This window comes from Panthera leo, chromosome D4 (genome assembly GCF_018350215.1).
Source record: "Panthera leo isolate Ple1 chromosome D4, P.leo_Ple1_pat1.1, whole genome shotgun sequence".
Taxonomy (NCBI): domain Eukaryota; kingdom Metazoa; phylum Chordata; class Mammalia; order Carnivora; family Felidae; genus Panthera; species Panthera leo.
The window spans coordinates 8,175,161-8,194,672 of NC_056691.1; the positions used below are offsets into that span (position 1 = coordinate 8,175,161).

Here is a 19,512-nt window from a genome sequence, read left to right on the forward strand (position 1 = left end):
AGGAAATTAGCAGTAAGTGCATTAAGAGCTGTTTCAGGTTTGCACAGGGTGTCGGGAGACGACAGGGAACAAAACGCAACAGCCCTACTGGGAGTGGCCATAGAGGGCAAGGGGTGCAGAAAAATAGTTCTGGGAGGAACCAGTGAAAAGATCAGCGTGGTGTGAGTGAGGAAAGCGTTTGAGGACATGGCTAGTCCCACGTCCAGAGAGCACAGGGGGCACCGGCCCTCGCAGCTTCCTGTAAGGCAGATCAAGGGTTTAGAATTTCTTCTGGAGGCCAGGGAGAATCATGGAGAGGTTTTTAAGAAAACTTTTATTTTCGGATTTGAATTTTAGAAAAGTTAGTTCCCCTGGCAGCAAATCTGAAGATAGATTGGAAGAGAACCAAGTTAGAGGAAAGAAAGCCAGCGAGAGGGCAATTATAATAGAGAATATTGTGAGTGAAGGCAATGCGTATGAAAATGGAAAGGAGAATTGAAAAATTAGTTAGAAGGTAAAATTAGGAAGACTTAGTGACTGATGTCGGGCTGGACGAGGAAAGAGTCAGTAATAATTTCCAAAGCTGACGATGGTGGTGCTGCCCTCCGCCCGGAAGTGGGGGGACGATGCGAAAAGGAGCAAGAGAGATGGAGAATTTCTTTCTAGTCGTATGTTAAATCTTACACAGGGGACTTCCCATGTATCGTGGGGTTTCCTGGTAGAGATACCCAGGTGGCTGTTAGAAACCAGATTTCAAATTCTTAAAGATAGAATCACAGTAGAGAGAGAGATTAATTTAGGTAAGGTCATTTACTATGAGCATGGTAAAAAGAGGTGATCTGAATAAAAAGGAGAAAAAAAAAAAAACCTAAAAATGGAGACCTCAGAAACTCTTAGTATTTAAGATCCCAGAAAGCTGGAGCTTCCAAAAGGTTCTTGAAAGGTAATGGTGGAAAAAAGTGGAGAAGAAATGCTATAGAAACTTAAGAAATGAGAGAGGTTAGGACCGAGTTACTTTATGTATACGTAGAGGAGAGCTGAGAACATAGACACCAAACTATCAGGAGTGGCTAGCTCTGGAGTGTGGCAGGTTGAAGAGAATGATGATAGAACCGGGAATTTTAATATTTGAGTTTTCGATATTTGAATTTTTTTAAGTAAAAGTATTTTATACCTCTCCGTCCTACTTTTGCAACTTGTGGTGAGCTTCTAATTATTTCAGAATGAGAAGTGAAAAGCCAAAGTCAGGTTAAAACTTGAGTTCGAGTCCATTGGAAATGGAAAATACATCAGGCAAATAAGCTACTTAATCAGAACAGGAGAAGGAAGGAAAGGGCGCCACGGAGCGGTCAACAACGTTATGCTACAGACTGGTCAAAAAAGATAAGGATTGACTGCAGCCTTTTAGCTTGGTATTTAGATTTGGTCACAAGTGACCGTATTAAAAGCAAGTGCAATGAGAAGCCAAGGGCAGAAGCTTAACTCCACTTGTTGCCAAGTGGAAAGTGAGGACATGCAACGATGGCACAGTCTTCTCCTCCAACAGAAACCTGAGTGTGAAGGAAGAGAAGGGGTTAGAGAGCGGGACTGAGGGTCCAGGGTGAGTGAACACTTTGCTCAAGGTCCTTACGGTGGCCAGAAAGAGATCCAAGCCCGCTCCCTTGGTCATGAAAGCTGCTTGCCGGCCATCCAAGAATGGGGAGTAGCAGGGTGAATTGACTCGTCAGCCCCCTTCCTAAAACTGGGATCCGCAGGAAGTGTTCTAAGGAATCGGACAAGTTGTTCAGCAAGATTTCTTATGTGGACGAGACCTGAACTTATCTATACACTGGAGGTAGGCACTGGCTGAGGGCAAAAAAGCTCTCAAGTACAGAGGAGTGTTGAGGTACTCTCATTTGGGAAGTCAACCCAACTATGTCCGGAGTCAAGTTTCATGCAAAAATGCCAAACTTGCCTTGTTCCAAAGGCTAATAAGCTAACTGATGTCATTTAAACATATATTCACACTAGAAAAAAAAAAATCATTCAGATGATAGAAATAAGCTACTAAATTGCTTCCTTTTTCCTTCTTCTTCTAAAGCCGAACAACAACTTACCCTTACACAGAAACGCAGATGTACAGCCAAAACACTGGAGGGAATTACTTTGATACTCAAGGGAGTTCTGCGCAGGTGACTACCGTGGTTTCGTCCCACAGCATGGTGGGCACCGGTGGGATTCAGATGGGCGTCACCGGAGGACAACTCATCAGCAGCTCTGGAGGAACCTATCTTATCGGCAATTCTATGGAGAACTCTGGTCACTCAGTGACACACACTACTCGGGCCTCCCCAGCGACAGTAAGTATCTCAGTTTTGACTTGTTCCATTTAGCTTCTTGCTAGCGCCTACGGTACATTTTCCTCTCTGGAGGGGAGAAAACAACACAGACTGGGCTGGGCAAGACTGTGTCGAGCAGTTTGAGTACTGTGGCATTACCCAGGGTGTGGTACATGTGGTATTATTGTGCAGAACAATATTGATGTTGTGCCCCACAATTAGGTGAATTGGGAAGTTGTTATTAATAATGGAAAGATGGGTGTGTCTTACTCATTAATGCTGATTTTCATAGGCTTCCTTCAGTCATATTCAGTAAAATTAATTTCTGTGGAAAGAAATTACTTTCATATTATGTGGATTGACACTGCTTTAGGAGATAAAAGCCAGGAAGTAATAGAGTAAAATACAACTTAGTTTGGAATTTTCACGAACAGTGATATTTATGTTAACTCATCACTGGAGAAGTTACCATACGTAGAATAGCATTTCCCAAACCTTACATATTTAGTTTGGCCATATTCACACCACCTCTACTGTTATTTACTTAACGTATTTTTAAAATTGATTCACTTCTAAAACCGTGTGTCCTTTTTTTTCTAAAGTCCATGAAAACCCATACTTAAATAGTGAAAACAAAAGTGTTTACCCAGGTGCCATATTGTAAAGTCAGTTTGCATTCTGCCACAGAGACGCTTGGGAAAGCACTGATCTAGGTGATTCCAGCGAAAAAGCATCCACGTTGGCTCTGATGATAGGCATGAGGAAGCCGAACACACCTACATATTTGAATTTTCACGCTTTTAAAGTTTAAGAAAAATACTTATTTTGACACAAGAAATTGTCATGTGTTGAAAGGCCGTCATAGAGTAGGAATAGAAAGCTGTGCAGAATTTGATATCATCAAACTCTATCCCAAGGTTTCCCTGCTCACCGCAGCTAAGTGTTAAGGAGAATATTCACTGAGAACCGCCTGGCAGAAGTGGCAATGGAATTGATCTCATAGGTGCCTCATGTAAAGGGGAGCTGGGGATTTGAATTCAGTGCATTTCGTGATCTTACCGTATGTTTTGTTCTTACAACGAAACAGAGATAGAAACACATTTGGTAGAAAATAATTACGAGAGGCTTTATAGCTCTCATTTTATGGATTTTCCTCGAGATATAATATGTACTTGGTAAGTATTTTGTACGTAATTTTTTGGTTGGTAATCAATACACGTGTTCATACTTTTCATCATTTAGTACCTTTTCCCTACTCCATTTCTTAAAGCCCATTATATTTAATTTACCGCTTCCTGCTAACATCAGAACAAGATGACCTAGCCATTCTGAGGGAGAGCTCTTTTTTGTACTTTTTTTCTTTGTGTTGTGAAGCATTTCTTATGTGTGTTCGTCTCTTGCTTTTAATAACACTAAATGTGGCATTCCCAAACTTTTTTTGTCACTCCAGGATATTTATGTAGATTAGGGACGCAATCATGGCTTCTCTGGACCTCAGTTCCCCTCACAGCAAAACAAGGGCTTAGTCAAACCGAGTGATTTCCTAATTTCCTCCCAGCTTTAAAAATCATAATATTTACAAAGGAATTGTAAAATGTTATAGATGTAAAAGTAACTCCACCTTGACCATTAAAGGAAAAGAGGTAGATTAGGTTTCGGTACTTTATAGCGTGCCTGATAAGGGCCCCCCAGAAAAGTCATTTTCAGTGGAAAGAGAAACACTTGTCATTTATCAAGGCCTTAGGAAGACTGACGAATGGGGAGAAAGAGTTCTTTCCCACTTTGCTTTCATCACCCTCTCCCATGCTGGCGTACCATCTGTCCATCCCCAATCCTTCTCCTGGCTCTCCTGCTTGCCTTCACACTGAAGGCAGCCTCGCTGTTAAACATCTTCATCCACTCGATGGGGGTTTACTAAATGTACGAGCGTTATCGCTGAGTTAATGAAATTGAATATTCTGGGTCGTGGCGATACAGGTGCAAACGTCACGAAGGAAGTTTTATAGGTTTTGTTTTGTTTGGTTCTCTACGTAGACCGTGAGAAGTGGCACTGCTCCTTAAGCTATCCATCACACAGATTTGGTGTGTGATTTTTATTATCTTAATTGGTAAATTAAAGTAACACTTAAAATAACTGAATTATAATCACCGGGAATAGTGGAAACCTCTTTAAAAAAATAGTCAATTCGTAGTGTTAATTGTATATATTAATTTATTCTCACCAAATTAATGTTTAAGGGTAATATTTAAGGATGTTCTTTGGTAGCTTGTTTTCTTCTTTTACAAGAAAATTTCCTTTTTAGCAAAAGGAGTAAAAAAGTGAAATAAAAAGATGGCTTTTGCACGGAAAACTCATAAGGTGCCTCCTCAAAGCACATGTGACAGTGTCCTGTGATGGATACATACTGTCTAAATATACATCTGCTAGTGTTTATTGTATTATCTTACATTTATGACCAAGATTTATATTTGATTTAGACCCCCCCCCCCATAGCCCTGAATATCTTCATCTCCATCATTCACAGCTGTGTGCACAGTTTCACATCTGTTACTGTAGTAAAGCTAACAAAGTTGAAGGGCCGTGAAACCTATTTAAGATTTTCTACCATTCTCCTTTTGCCAAACGTTAGAAAATTTGTGGCTTCTGATTGTTTAGACTCCTAGAACTCAAGATTTTCTGAGAGAGCCCATGTCCTTAAAGGGAATTTACTGATTTTCACGTAGCTTTTTCGTTCTCTGCACACCCAAACAAAGAATGTGCGTGAGCACAATCTCTAACAACTTGTTGGCCAAGACTCAAGGCATTTCTTTCAAACACTGAGCAGGGCTGCGCCATTGAAGTTTCTTTCTCTGGCTGTTCTATAGAGTTCAGCCTATCACCTGTGGCATGCCCAACACAGCTGACCAGGTAGCAGTAGCCTCTGCTGTGGTCAGAGTTCCCTCCTGGGAAATAGTCAGTTGGGCTGTTCCTTAAGAGGCTATAATAAGTGGAATATGTAGTCAGTTAATTTGGTTGATGCGGAGCTAGTTTGAGCTCTTGGGAACAACACAAACCTTTACTCGGTTTATGGGTAGCAAGGTTTCCTGCTCCGGGTCTCAGAATCATTGCCTTCACTCTCTTATATCTGGCCTCAGTCTATACAGAAATACTTCTATCTGAATTTAGTAGGAATAACTGCTGAATCAAAGGAAGGTTTACTCCAATGTGCCAACCAGTTCCTAGGATATGCCAGTGGGAACGAAAAGATCATTTTAAATTGACGCCGTTACTAAGAAAAATAAAGAAATAGCACTTGAAATATTTTCTGACCTAGTCTCAGTATACAACCGTCTGTCTTATACTAGAAGGCTCTCTGAATCATTAACAGAGAATTTGCTTTTGAGCATATGATTTCTTTTAGTTTCATACCTTTAAGTGAAAAAATATTTTATATAACATGTTTTCATATTTGATCCCTGCATTGTAAAAATGTCCAGATTTCAAGTTAAATAGAAATATCAGAATTTTCTAAAAGATTATGATAGTAACAAATATAGTTTTATTTTATGAATGTATTATGCTATAAACTACTGATATTCAGATTTGGCCAAAATGCTACTCCTTTTACTTACTGTATTTTTTTTCACTTGGTCAGTGGAGTCCATGTGTATAAACTTTATATAATAGGTATATATGTTTTTACTTACCCAAACATGTGTATACACACATTTAATAGGCATTTCCTACTGCTAGTATTAAATAAGTGTCAAAACGATGAGCATTTTTATTGGAACATCACTGGATGTGAGTTCAGCTAAGCTGCTACCTGAATAAATGGTTTACATTTTATAAAACTAATAATTCCATGGATCTATTTATTGTTAATATGTCAGTGCACATGGACATTATGGCAGAAGACTTAGCTTCAGTCACGGCTCTAGCTCGTCATATACTTTGACCTTTCTCCTAACCGCATCACCATGATGTTTCCTTGTATGTCTTTATCCATTTAAAACTGTGATTTTTCTTCATTGTTTTTCTGTATAACCATACCATTTGTAGAATTTTTAGAATTTTGGAACCTGAGCCCAATTTGCATTTGAGGCTCAGAAGCTTGTGATTGTAGTTAGTGATATTTTTGTGCTCATCACAACATAGTTATCCCAGACTTTATAATAATTAGCAATTTAAGAAGCTTTATTTACTCACTTCTCTATAAAATAACATTTGTGTTCTTATAATTAGATGGTTATTTATGGAGGGTTTTTTTTTCTCTTCTTGTTAACTAAATAAGATTACATTAATCATTTTTTAGACTGTGATATGAAAGCTAATTTTTATACCTTTCTATATATACGTTTAGTAATTATATATGTTAAATGGCTCTTGCTAAAAGTAGATCCCACCAAAAGGCACAAGGAAAATGTATTGAAACTAATATTGTTCATACCTCTCCTTCTTTTGATTAATGTAAAATATCCTAATTTCTTTGATTTATCTGGAAGAAAATTTGAATGTCCATCTGATGCTATATAAACAAAAGTCTGGTCTAGCTTATATAATTTATAGAAAGTTAAGAATTTGCTTAAGGGTTATACATGCTTTTTTCCTTTATTTTTGGGCTTACATGTTTATGGATTTTATGTAAGGGAATTTTTTTTTCTAAAAAGATGAATGAATGGGGTGCCTGGCTGGCTCAGTTGGTAGAGCGAATAACTATCTTGGGGTTGTAAGTTTGAGCCCCATGTTGGGCACAGTGATGACTTAAAGACGAATGAATATGTTTAGTGCCTCCAGAAAATGCTTTTGCCCTTCTTGTTCCTTTGGTTTTTATTAATTTTGTATATGCATTAGCTACATACTTTTAAGTAGCACAGCTCAAAAGATCTAGGAGTGTGCATGATGAGGTGGTCTCCTGATGCTGTTCTGCAGGGTTTTTCCTTGGAGACAACGAGTGCATCAAGTTCTTTGAGTATTCATTTTAATTTTAAGGTTTTTTTAAAAAATTTTTTTTTAACATTTATTTATTTTTGAGACAGAGAGAGACAGAGCATGAACGGGGGAGGGGCAGAGAGAGAGGGAGACACAGAATCAGAAGCAGGCTCCAGGCTCCGAGCCATCAGCCCAGAGCCTGACGCGGGGCTCGAACCCACGGACCGCGAGATCGTGACCTGAGCCCAAGTCGGACGCTCAACCGACTGAGCCACCCAGGCGCCCCTTAAGTTTTTTAACGTTTATTTATTTTTGAGAGACAGAGACAGAGTGTGAGTGGGGGAGGGGCAGAGAGAGAGGGAGACAGAATCCGAAGCAGGCTCCAAGCTCTGAGCTGTCAGCACAGAGCCCGACGTGGGGCTCAAGAAATTTGAGAAAGATAAATACCATATGATTTCACTCAGATATGGAATTTAAGACAAAAAACAAGCAAAGGGGGAAAAAGAGAGAAGCAAATCAAGAAACAGACTCTTAACTATAGAGAACAAACTGATAGGGCTCTGGGGCTCTCTGGACTGCGAGATCACGACCTGAGCTAAAGTCAGACGCTTCACCAGCTGAGCCACCCAGGTGCCCCAAGTTTAATTGTCATATATAAAGATATGCTTGGAAGAAAAATCTTTTAATTTAAAAGCGTGCATAAATTATGCATGCATCCGTTATTTTATGTATCATATTTCATATATTACAGACATAATAATTTCTATTTTAAATGATTTTTTTAGTCTTCCAGGCAATCCCAATGACAAAAACACAGAAAGAAAGCACTCCACTTACTTGGTAGAAGCCTGTATGTCCATTATGATCATAGCATTTTCTGTTTTCCTGTGCCGTGTTTTCTCTAGGCCAGCTTGAACCCCCACGTGAACCTCCTCAAAGAGAGTACCGTAAATCTTCTGCTTCCTGTACTAAATCCTAAATTGACTGAAGGTTCTGGGACCTCATTTTCGAAGCACTTAATAAAATGGGACTTTGAGTGACTGGTGGTCTCCATCGCTTCATCTAAATTCCATTCAGCCGTCAGTCAGTTCCACTCCACTCCAGCCTTGAGGCTGATAAGATCTGGAGGCAGTAATTTTACGGTTAAGGCTGTAAGACATTCCACTCCTAGAAATCTTGATAAACTAGAAGGTTAAGACAAACAGAATGACAGGGGCCTTCAGCCTCTCCTGAGCCTAGCTGATGGATTCCCTTCCATTTCTAAAGCACAAATATAATGAATTATTTTTATTTTTAGCTATTTCCTAGAGAAACAGCATTTCAGAACACAGGTCTGTTAACATAACCTGTGAGAGATGGCTAGATTCTATTTCATGTGAAATCAAGATTAGGAAGGTTTTTTTTTAAAAAAAAATGAATTTATTTATTTTGCGAGAGAAAGGGAGAGCATGAGCAGGAAAGGGGTGGAGAGAGAGAGGGAGAGAGAGGATCCCAAGCAGGCTCTGTGCTGTTAGCACAGAGCCCGATGTAGGGCTCAATCTCACAACTGTGAGATTAGGAAGGTTTAATGATATTTGTAAATTCTTATAAATAGAGGAATAAGTAACTTTTGCTTTACCCTTGTATTTATAAGTGAAATTTCAAATTAATTTATTAGTTCGAAACTACTCTAGAGTTTGAAGGGAAAAAAAAAAAAACATGTTTCACTCCTGAAGACCAGGCAATCCAGATAAAATATGAAACGTGTTGGTGGTAATTAAAGTACACTGTAGTCTGTGAGTTACATATGAATCATGAGACCCATAAAGTTTTTTTTATTAAGTTTTAATTTTAATTCCAGTATAGTTAACCTACAATATCATATTAGTTTCACGTATACAATATGGTGATTCTCCAGTTCCATACATCTGACGCTTATCACAGCAGGTGCCCTCCTTAATCCCCATCACCTATTTCACCCCTCCCCCACCCACCTCCCCTCTGGTGACCATCACTTTGTTCTCTATAGTTAAGAGTCTGTTTCTTGGTTTGTTTCTCTTTTTTTCCCCCTTTGCTTGTTTTTTGTCTTAAATTCCACATCTGAGTGAAATCATATGGTATTTGTCTTTCTCAGTCTGACTTCTTTCACTTATACTCTCGAGCTCCATCCATGTTGTTGCCCATGGCAAGATTTTGTCCCTTTTTGTGGTTGAGTAATATTCCATTGCTTATCCCTACCACATCTTTTTAATCCATTCATCTATCAGTGGACACGTGGGCTGCTTCCATATCTTGGCTATCGTAGATAATGGCGCAATAAACATAGGGGTGCGTGTATCTCTTTGAATTAGTGTTTTGTTTTGTTTTGTTGTATTTTTTGGTAAATATCCAGTATTGCAGTGTAGGGTAGTTAGACCCATAAAATTTTCACACTTCCTCTTCCACTGGCCCATGTCTTTTCGTTTAATGAGGGAAATTACAACACAATACGTATGACCAATTACCAGTTTTCAAATGAGAGAGAATTTCTCCATGTTCCCATGTTTATCAATTTATCCTACCAAAGCATGCGATTTGATTACCACTTTCTCAGCATGCATAACTGTAGTTGTTTTTATTGGCCACAGAATTATATGGTTTCTTTTAAAATCTAGCTACTGCGTTTGGTTATAATTGTCGGTACCCATAAATTTCACGGGCTAGGAGTTTTGTAATCTAACTGTAGAAAGTTAGAAATAATTGTACACATTTATTTTAAATTTACTCATTATAAGTTTCAGTACCTTTCCCATCTGCCTTGTAGGAAAGGAAGATGGGAGTTTTTTAACCGTTCTTTCAAAATTACAAGAAAGATGTAGTTAGAGAAGAAAAAGAAAATATGAAAATTCAAAGGAGATAAGGAGGTTAGCATTGCAGATGATATGATTGTATACCTGCTAAAAACCCTAGAGACCAAATGAAAAACTATAATAAGAGAATTTAGTAAAATTCATATTCAATGAGATCAGTATGGTTTCTAGATACAAATAACAGCAATTAGAAAATATTATGAAAGCAAAGATCTCATTTATAATAAGTTTAAAATATACCAGGCAGTAAACGAACAATATTTGTATAAGATCCAGCTTAATATGGGGCGCGTGGGTGGCTCAGTCGGTTGAGTGTCTGACTTCGGCTCAGGTCATGATCTCATGGTCAGTGAGTTCGAGCCCCACATCCGGCTCTGTGCTGATGGCTCAGAGCGTGGAGCCTGCTTCAGATTCTGTGTCTCCCTCTCTCTGCCCCTCCCCCCTCATGCTCTCTCTCTCTCTCTCTCTCTCTCTCTCTGTCAAAAATAAATAAACATTAAAAAAATTAAAAAAAAAAAAAGATCCAGCTTAAAAAAACTCTCTATGTTCCTGAGGGGCACAAAAAGAAGTTTGAATAATTAAAAAGAAGTTTCAGCATCAAACATTTTGAATCCTGTTAATTTTAATATTTCAGTATGATCCCAATCAAAATACCAATAGGTTCTTTTCTGTTTATGAGAAAGACTTGTTTATATAAATAAACATGTAAGCATAGCTAAGGGAATTTTGTAAGAAGAGAAATACTGGAGAATAATGTTAATAGCCCTACAGTTGGATTCAAACAGATTATAAAATTGTAATAATTAAGACAGAATGGTCAGCACATGACTAGATCGGTCTAGCCCAGTGCTGGACTAAAGCCCATAAACAGGTAAAATGTATGGACGAATATAGTATATGATAAAGGTCACACTGCCTGTCAGTGGAGAAATGATGGATTATCAATAAATGATATTTGGGACAACTGGATAACTAGGAGAGAAGATTGGGTTGGTTCTGTACCTTAACTCCTTATGCAAAAATTAATTGCGCTTGGATGGAAGAACGCATCTTATTATTATCCTTTTGTAGTAGTGAAGCCGATGTGAAATTCAGAAGCTACAAAGAGTATCTCGATACAATCTGCTACATAAAAGTGAAAACATTCCACGTGCCCGAAACCACAGTACACAAAGGCAACGGGGCAAGAACAACTGGGCATAAAGTTCAGAGACATTACATCTGAAGAACTGATCTGTTTCATATACAGACCACTCTTAAACCCCTCAGAAAAAGAAAAAGACCCAAGAAATGGGGAGAGGATATGAACGAGCAGTCCCCCTAGAAGGAGATGGAAAATAACCCCCCAAAAGAGACTGTCGTTTATGTTTCACGCAGGTACAGCCAGGAGCGTCAGTAAGCCTTACCGCGGGTGGAGAGAACCTGGACCTCTCGCGCCCTGCTGGTAGGAATCTAGACTGGCACAGGATTGGAAAGCAGTGTGGACATTTGTATAAAAGTTGACAACACACATGTCCTTTAACCCCCAGAGTGTACTGTGAACTTCCAGTAATTTATCCTATCTGTGATACTCTTCCATACATAAAATGCATAAACAGCTGTATTCCACTGAAGGTTCTTTATAATAGAAAAATTGGGAAAAGGCTTAACTAACCCATCAGCAGGGAGCTAGGTAAATATGTTTTGGTGCCTTTTTCTTCCTTCAGTGGGATTTTCTACAGCCAGTCAAGAATGAGGAAGTAAGTGTATGTACTTACATGAATAGGGAGAAACATACATAGATTTAGATATAGAGAGATGAAAAGATCTCTGTATTATAAAAGGAAAAAAGCAAGAGGTTACGTGTGTTTAAATAGAAACCTGTATTTGCATATGCTTATATAAGCACAAAGATATCTCCAGAAGAATGCATGAAGAAAAAAATACACATGGAGGCATGTGAATACATTATCCATTAAAAAAAAAGTGATTTATGATTTGCAAAAATTTCACGCAAGCCCTTGATGATTAAGCGTATCTATTTGGTCATGTCCCCCAAATACGTGTAACCGACACAACCCTTTCTTCATGTGTCCCGTGTAAAGATTGTCCATGAGGTGTCACAACTCAAATTAAACCTTGTTCCTAGGCTTCAGAAAAAGTCATCCGTTATTAAGACTGTTGGAAATTCGCAAAATGGCAACTGTCATTGCATTTAGTAAAGAATCTTGGATCTATTCTTACACGGGATTTTGGAGCGAAAGTAAATGTATTGTGTTTCTATTCGTGTCTTGATTATTTTCTTTAATCACTCACTTACCCATTTATTGAGCTCTCCCTGTGGACCAGGCTCTCTGCTTCTACAGGACGGGTACTGGAGCCACTTCTGGTCTACCAGAAAGCTCCTTAATCCTCAAAGGCAAAAATGGAAATCCACAAACATCTTTTCAGTGAGGACTTTTATCTTCTCTCTTACCACATTATTTTTTAAATCACAAAATCGTTGATGTGTTTTAAATTGATTCATTTTAGATTCACCAAAATTCTGATTACCTTCTGATTCTGTTGCTAATATAAATTGCAAAACTGCCTAAAGGTTGGGTTGGATTGTATTGGGTAGGAAGAGAACGAAGAGAGAAGCAAAACTCCAAATAATACTTAGACTTCAAAGTCACTCTTTAATAGGGTTAACCAGCACCATTGTAGGGATGCCCATCACCTTGCTGCTTACTGCAGTCTGACCCTGGTAAAGAAAAAAATTTGGGGGGGGGCGGGATATTTTAGTGCAGTGTTCCTCCAACTTGAAAGTGCATTCTCTAGAGCATTTGTTAAAGACATCACTGGAACCCTTCCCCAGGGCTTTTGACTCCGTGTGGGGAAGGGCCCACGATTTGCATTTTTTACCGGTGCTCAGGTGATTCAGATCCAGGACCACACTTTGAGAAATCCTCTGTTTTAGTGATCATGTAGGCTAAATACAATGTAAAAAACGTTCTTAATACCGAGAATAGTCTGCAAAGGGCAGATTGGAAATCTCATTTATACATTTGCAAATATAAACTTGGCCTTGAATCCTATCCCCGAATTCTAACCCAGCAGGTTCCGGAAGGGTAATTCTAGCCCTGAGTGTTTATGGAATAGATGTCTTAGAAAATAGTTTTATTGTCAGGCACTGATAATGCCAGTCTTTTGGGTCCCGGTGAGGGTGGAAGGATGTGGGCTGTACAGAATGATCAGAGGAACCAAAGCAACAGTCTTGGTCTCAATCCACCAACTTAAATATTCTCAGAACACATTCAATTTATGCATTTTTTTTAATCCAAATGTGTTTTTTTCTCATAAATATTTCAGAACAGCTTCAGGTGGTACAAAACTGCCAGAACTTCATGTTGAAAGCGTAACAATTTAAAATTGTTCTCTCAATGTCATAAAATTATGTGGATAGAGAAGAGTTTTGAGACATTTACAAGACTTGGAACCTCTTGGCGCTAAACGCTCAGTGTGTACGATTGAGGTTTCATCTTGAGCCACTGTCTGGTTTAGGAGGAGATGCAAACCAAAGCTGGCTAGGAGTGTCATCTGGGCATTTTTGATTTTTTTTAAGCCTTAAAAGAACAACATGTCCTGACTCTGTCAGAGTGAAGCTTCTTGTGAACGTTGCTTTGGTGTGACATATTTACATGTTGATTTCTGTACCGCCTAAATATACAGCTAAGGGAGCGGTATTTTAGTCAGAGCATTACTGTCTAACTTGCCAGGCCTCCTGGGCTCAAGAGACATCTCTAGATGCATAGAAGAAGGGATCCAGTGACCTGCAGGGAACTGATTCACCTGGTTAGTGCAGAGCATTCAAAGTTTTGGGATCACAACCCACAATAAGAAATACTGTTATACTGTGGCCCAGTGCTCACACACACATACATTCCTGAGTACACATCTGTATGTGCACACATATATTACGTATGTGCACATATCATTCGTAGACAAGTGACTGAAACCAAAGTTCCACAAAACGGTTCTTACCCATGCTCTGCGCAGGGACTCCTGATTAGTTCCTACTCTCTTGGATTTCATTAATTTTCGAAAACTGCTGACCAGGACGCACATATTTGACATCATAACCCGCTGGTGGATTGCACCTTACATTCCACAAAGCACAGCTTTGGGCAAATTGAAGAGGAGAGCAGAGCCGTGGCAGTACCTGTATGAGAGACCTGGCCGCAGTCTCCGTTGTTTTGTGTTCAGGTGTGGTGTTGTTGTTGTGCATTTCTAACCGGTGTCCAGGGCCACACTTTGAAAACCCCTGTGTTGGAGTGATCGTATAGACTAAATACCAAGTGAAAGTGTTCTTTCCTTTGATTCTGCTGGCTGAAGTGCTTCCTGTAGGAAACCGCCCGTCCCCCCACCACCCTACCTGTATACAGCAGGAGGATGTCATTTCCAACAGGCGTGAAGGTGGTGGCTTTGTGTCATGTTAGCAGTCACACATACCTTTTCTGGACAAAAGCCACCAAGTAGAAATATTTCTGCCTTACTTAATCTCAGATGCAAACAAAATGTGAAGTCTTAGAGTTCAGGGGAGGAATTACCCCAAAGGAAATCTCCAGTCTTGATTTTTTAATTTATTTTTGAGAGACAGAGCCAGACAGCATGAGCAGGGGAGGAGCAGGGAGAGAGCTCCAGGCTCCAGGCTTTCAGCTGTCAGCGCAGAGCCCGGCACAGGGCTGGAACCCACGAATTGTGAGATCCTGACCTGAGCCGAAGTCAGACGCTTAACCGACTGAGCCACCCAGATGCCCCTGGAAATTTCCAGGCTTCAGTGTGCTCCTCATTGGGTTTCTCTAGAGAATTTACCAATCTCTGACACAGAAACAAAAATGCTGTTTCTCTAAGTGTTGATTGGTGAGGTTAACAGAGTAAACTATATTGACAAAAAAATACAATTATTATACATGCAAGACAACTACCTTTATGATGATTAAAATGTAACCATCCATTTAAAACTTGTTGCCTTTAACTTGGTCATTTTGAAATCATTTTCAAGTAATACTTCTCAATCATATTTAAACCCTTTTCCTTTTAGAAAGTCAGTCTTGTTTGTTAGCAGTAAAACATTTAGCAAATTTTAATTTTACAGGCTACTCTGCAGAAGATAGCTTCATTTGATACCTTTGATATTTTGATTTAATTCCCACATGATTTATATTTATGTTATATTTAAATGGAAAAGATAAATAAAATGGAAAAGATGGTGAATTTAGAGGAATGAGTCTTGTATTCCAGTCTCCTCCTTAAGACCTAAGTAATTGCAAGACAGTCCCTCAATCCCAGAGAGCCTCAGTGTTCTAATCTGTGAAAAAGAGATGATACTCCTTGCCTTTCTGGTTTCACAAAGTTGCTATGAAAATCAGACGAGAATTAATGTAAAAAAAAGTTTTATAAACCAGAAAGCATTATAATATTACTTCTATTTTTAAATCCCTTTCTTTCATAGTTCTAGAAAGGAAATAGTTTCTACCAAGAGACCAATTTTAATTATAGTGGCGGTTGAATATATCAATCTTGACCTTTAGTCTCTAAAATAGATTAAAAAGCCATTTCAGAGTCAAGAGAATGTGCCTTGACCTATAAAGACAATGAATAAGGTGACAGAATTATTCTTTTTCCTTCAGCTTTATTAGCATGTAATGGAATGACTGACTGGTTGATATTTACATTAGGAGAAAGTCCTAATTGTCCACATATGTGATACTCTGTTTGACCCATTGCATATGCATTCGTAAATGGGTATAAAAATCACATGTCCGGGGAGCCTCTCTCTAGCCCCGTGTAACTCATGCAAAAGACTCATTTCTTCTCATTTGGCTGCATTTCAAACGGCGGTTTATACCTTTTTGACATTATCACCCGCCCCTAAGTGGACCCTGTGCTCCAGCCAGCCTTGATTACTTGTACCCACAGTACCTGCGAGTGGCCTAGATTTTACTGAAGACTTTTAGGGGCAGAAGCTGAGGATTTAGCACCACGCTTTCCAGAGCACAGTCACGCGAAGCCTCTTTGCACCACCTTGCCCTCCATAGTCGGCCCATTCTTCCTGCATGTGAGGTGAACGTTGACCTCCGTCTTCCCAGGTCCCCATCTTCTGTAAATCTCTTGACCCTTGAGGCTGGGAGCAACTTTGCAAAACAAGGGGCAATCCTATAATAGTAAGGGGCCATCCATAATAGAGTATCACGGGAAATTATAAATACCAATTGTAAGTAATAATGGGGAATTATAAATAACGGATAAAATGTGTGTTTTTTTTTCCCGATTTCAATTTTATCTTTATAAGTATTTGCTGCCTTAGGGAAAAACAGTACAATATTGATCCCTTCTTGGAGCTTGGGAAAAAAGGATACAAACAAACTATCTCCTGGACCTCCAGATACTCTCTGACCCCTCTTCCCTCTCCCATTCTCCTTTCCTAAGGGCTTGGGTGGGACTTTCCTCTGAAGTCCTTTTTGGGGACACTGATTCTTGGCTGGGTATGGCACAAGCCTCAAGGTATCCCTGGCTGGTTGGAGACTCTGCACCTGTCCTTGATTCCAACAAGGACATTATCACTAAAGTGACTGGAAAAGAGTTTGCCGCCTGGGCTTAAGGCCACACGTCTCTCATACTGTGTATCTATCCCCCCATCAGGTAACAGGTGTCCTTCTTAGAGGGTTTGCTCTCTTTTTGTAGGAGCGCCAATGAGGTTTTGTTGGTTTGTTTGTTTGTTTTCCTCTCCTGGATATGAAATACAGCACCTCTCTGGCCTCTTCCGAATTTCTGATCCTGATTCCTGAGAAATCAGGAAAGATTTCCTTCTCTGGCACAGACTGCCACAGATTGTGCATATTTGCTATACTCTCTAAATAATAGGGGTGTCCCCTCCCTTACAGAGTCCACATTTGTTTTTCCTTCTTAAATCCATCACACAAGAATTAAAGTCTGTTTCCTGCCCTGTGGTCATGCCACTTTCTATACCAGAAGAAAAGTAGTTGGTATAGTCTCTAACTAGCACTCCGGACCTAGGGTGGAGAGCCATGTGCCCAAGTGAAGGGACCCCACTTACTCCGTTCCCTGGGATTCCGTCTTTTGAGAATTCAACGTTTGGTTGGGGAAGCTGAGTGTTACACCTCTATTCACTTTACTTTTCCAGTTCCTAAATGGGAATGTGACACAATCCCAAATGATTTTTTTTTTATAGCAGCTAGTGTCCCTTTCCTCTTTCTTCACCCAAATTCAGCTTCACTGACAGCAAAACTCATGGAAGTCCCTGTCGCTCTCTGATGAAGTCTGATTTCTCTGAATAGGCTTCACTGGAAATGACTCTCTCGGCAAGTTGTTCCAAGCGGGTCTGATTTTTCACGCTACGCTCCATAATACCTTGTGACATGACACAATGGAAAGAGGTCTCTGTATCTTCCAGCTAACGTGTGGTCAGAAAGCAACCTGGCATGTGGGAGTAGGAAGTTCTCGTTACCTGAGCTGTGACTCTTGGGACTTGGCCAGGCATTCTGTCTCTGGGCTGCATCTGAGGCTTTGGGACCACATACGATTCCCAGGGCTGGACAGCGCCTCGTTGATTTTTCTGGCTTTTCCACACCAGAAGCCTGCCATCCCTCTGATGTTTCAGCAGCCTGTCTAAACACGGTGCACAGTCCTCTTCTCCCATTTCTGAAAGTGAGTCTGCAGTTGAACTGGACCAGAGTTTCCTATCTCTGGCCGGGAACCACCCCCAGAGTACATTCCCACTCTCACGGGAGTCCTGTTTTAGCTGCTGAAGCCGGCGGGTCTGAAATAGTCCCTAGTATGTTGATAAGGATCTTCTTTGTCTTCCAGACTTTTTAGGGAGTCACATGCCCAGACTGGCTGTGTTGGACAGCAGTTTCTTACCTGCTCTTTCCCACAGGGAGTTTCTTGGCCTCATTCACCCCACTAATCTCACTTAAAGCTCTGAGGGCCTGTCTTTCCAGGCTGGATGTCTCTTCTCGGATGGAGCGTGCCGCCACTTGATCTCAGAAGAGTTGCCATAGTCTCTTATCTGATTATGAGACAGTAGTCCCGTGTCACCTAGCATTAGATAACTACAGAGAGGCGAGGTACTCGCGACTCACCTTAAGGATGGTCGTTCAGGAAGAGCTGCAACCGGGCACCTTTCGAACCTTCGTTCAGAGAACTGACTTTTCAAAAAATAACCTCATGCATAATCGCAGTCTAAAGCTTAACCGGCTTAAGGAAGAAATGGCAAGTGTTTGTTTACCATGCGCCCTTTTTAATGATAAAAAACAGCAACCTCCAATCCTTTCAGTCCTAAAGAAATTAAAATTGCTGATTAATGAAACAAATGCAGACGTGGGTTTCTCCACCAGTATGACAGCTACATTCCTGATAATTTTTACCTTTCATCTAAACGTGTAAAACCACACGACACAGGTCATTTCATTTTTATTTACTAGACTGAAATCTAATCTTGAATTTTCCACACTCAAGCTTGAAAGGAAATGTAGGCAGTTTAGCAAATTGGAGTTTTGAGCGAATTCTTCATATAAGTGATCTAATGTCACATGAGGATTAGGCTTTTCAGCTGTTTTTTTTTTTTTTTCTTAATGTATGCATGTGTTTTCTTTGAAAACAAGAACACTTACTGATGCCCTTGTAAGAGAGGCAATACTGAGGTCCTTTATAGTTTTTCAGGTTCACATTTTAGTAAACTGGTTACTCATTACATTTACATTGCTGTTTCTGTCATGTGTCTTTTTTCACTTGTACAATATCACCTTCTTCAGTTTATTTCCAAGTATGCTGGTAAACTCTATGAATAGAACATTCCACCTGGCAGGGAAAACGCTTTAGAAGCCAAGTTACTTAATTTTGTGTTCTTAAAAAAAAAAAAAAAAAATTAGCAGTGAAACAAATTGTATTACATCATCTTAGGAAGCATTCTATCTATTTTAAAAATATTTTTTTCTATAGTTTCTGACCTAACATTTTTGTCAGTATTCTATTTTATTAACTCTCAGGAGGAAGAACCAGTAACTTGTGGAAATAGCATAAAATAAAATTAAAGCTATTAAATTCCCAAGTTGTTTGGGAGAAAATTAGATTTAATGTTGATATAAATGAGACTGAACATTCTGTGGATAAAGTTCCACCAGAAAGAAATTGGCAAATTGATGGGGGAAAAAAGACTTTGCTATGGACATTGCTATCCGTTGTTTTTGTGCTGGTCGGGGCGGGGTGAAGGGGGATGTTGTGTGTTAGAATTTCAAAGCATCATTAATTTCCATAGCCGCTGTAAAGTATGAGTCAGTTTACATTTGAAAGCACTAAATATTTTTTATAGCTGCTTATACTAAATTGTTGATTTGATCAGATGGTAGAAATAAAAATAATGTAATCGGTTTTCTTTCTCACATGTGATTTTTTAAAATTTAATTTCAGTTAACACCGCTGGTATAACCCAGTA

General features: G+C 39.5%; 1 protein-coding gene and 1 non-coding gene across 15 annotated transcripts in view; one reads left to right on the plus strand and one right to left on the minus strand.

The window, feature by feature from the left end:
• Window positions 1-19,512, plus strand: part of RFX3 (regulatory factor X3) — a 284,537-nt gene that overhangs the window by 182,824 nt on the left and 82,201 nt on the right. For all 14 annotated transcript variants that reach the window (XM_042912333.1, XM_042912320.1, XM_042912327.1 and 11 more), the window contains one exon: window positions 2,060-2,318. In XM_042912333.1, coding sequence (XP_042768267.1) covers window positions 2,060-2,318 — 259 coding nt within the window. The remainder of the gene's footprint in view (window positions 1-2,059; window positions 2,319-19,512) is intronic.
• Window positions 7,406-7,490, minus strand: TRNAP-UGG. The gene has a single exon. It is a non-coding gene; the product is annotated as a tRNA-Pro (tRNA).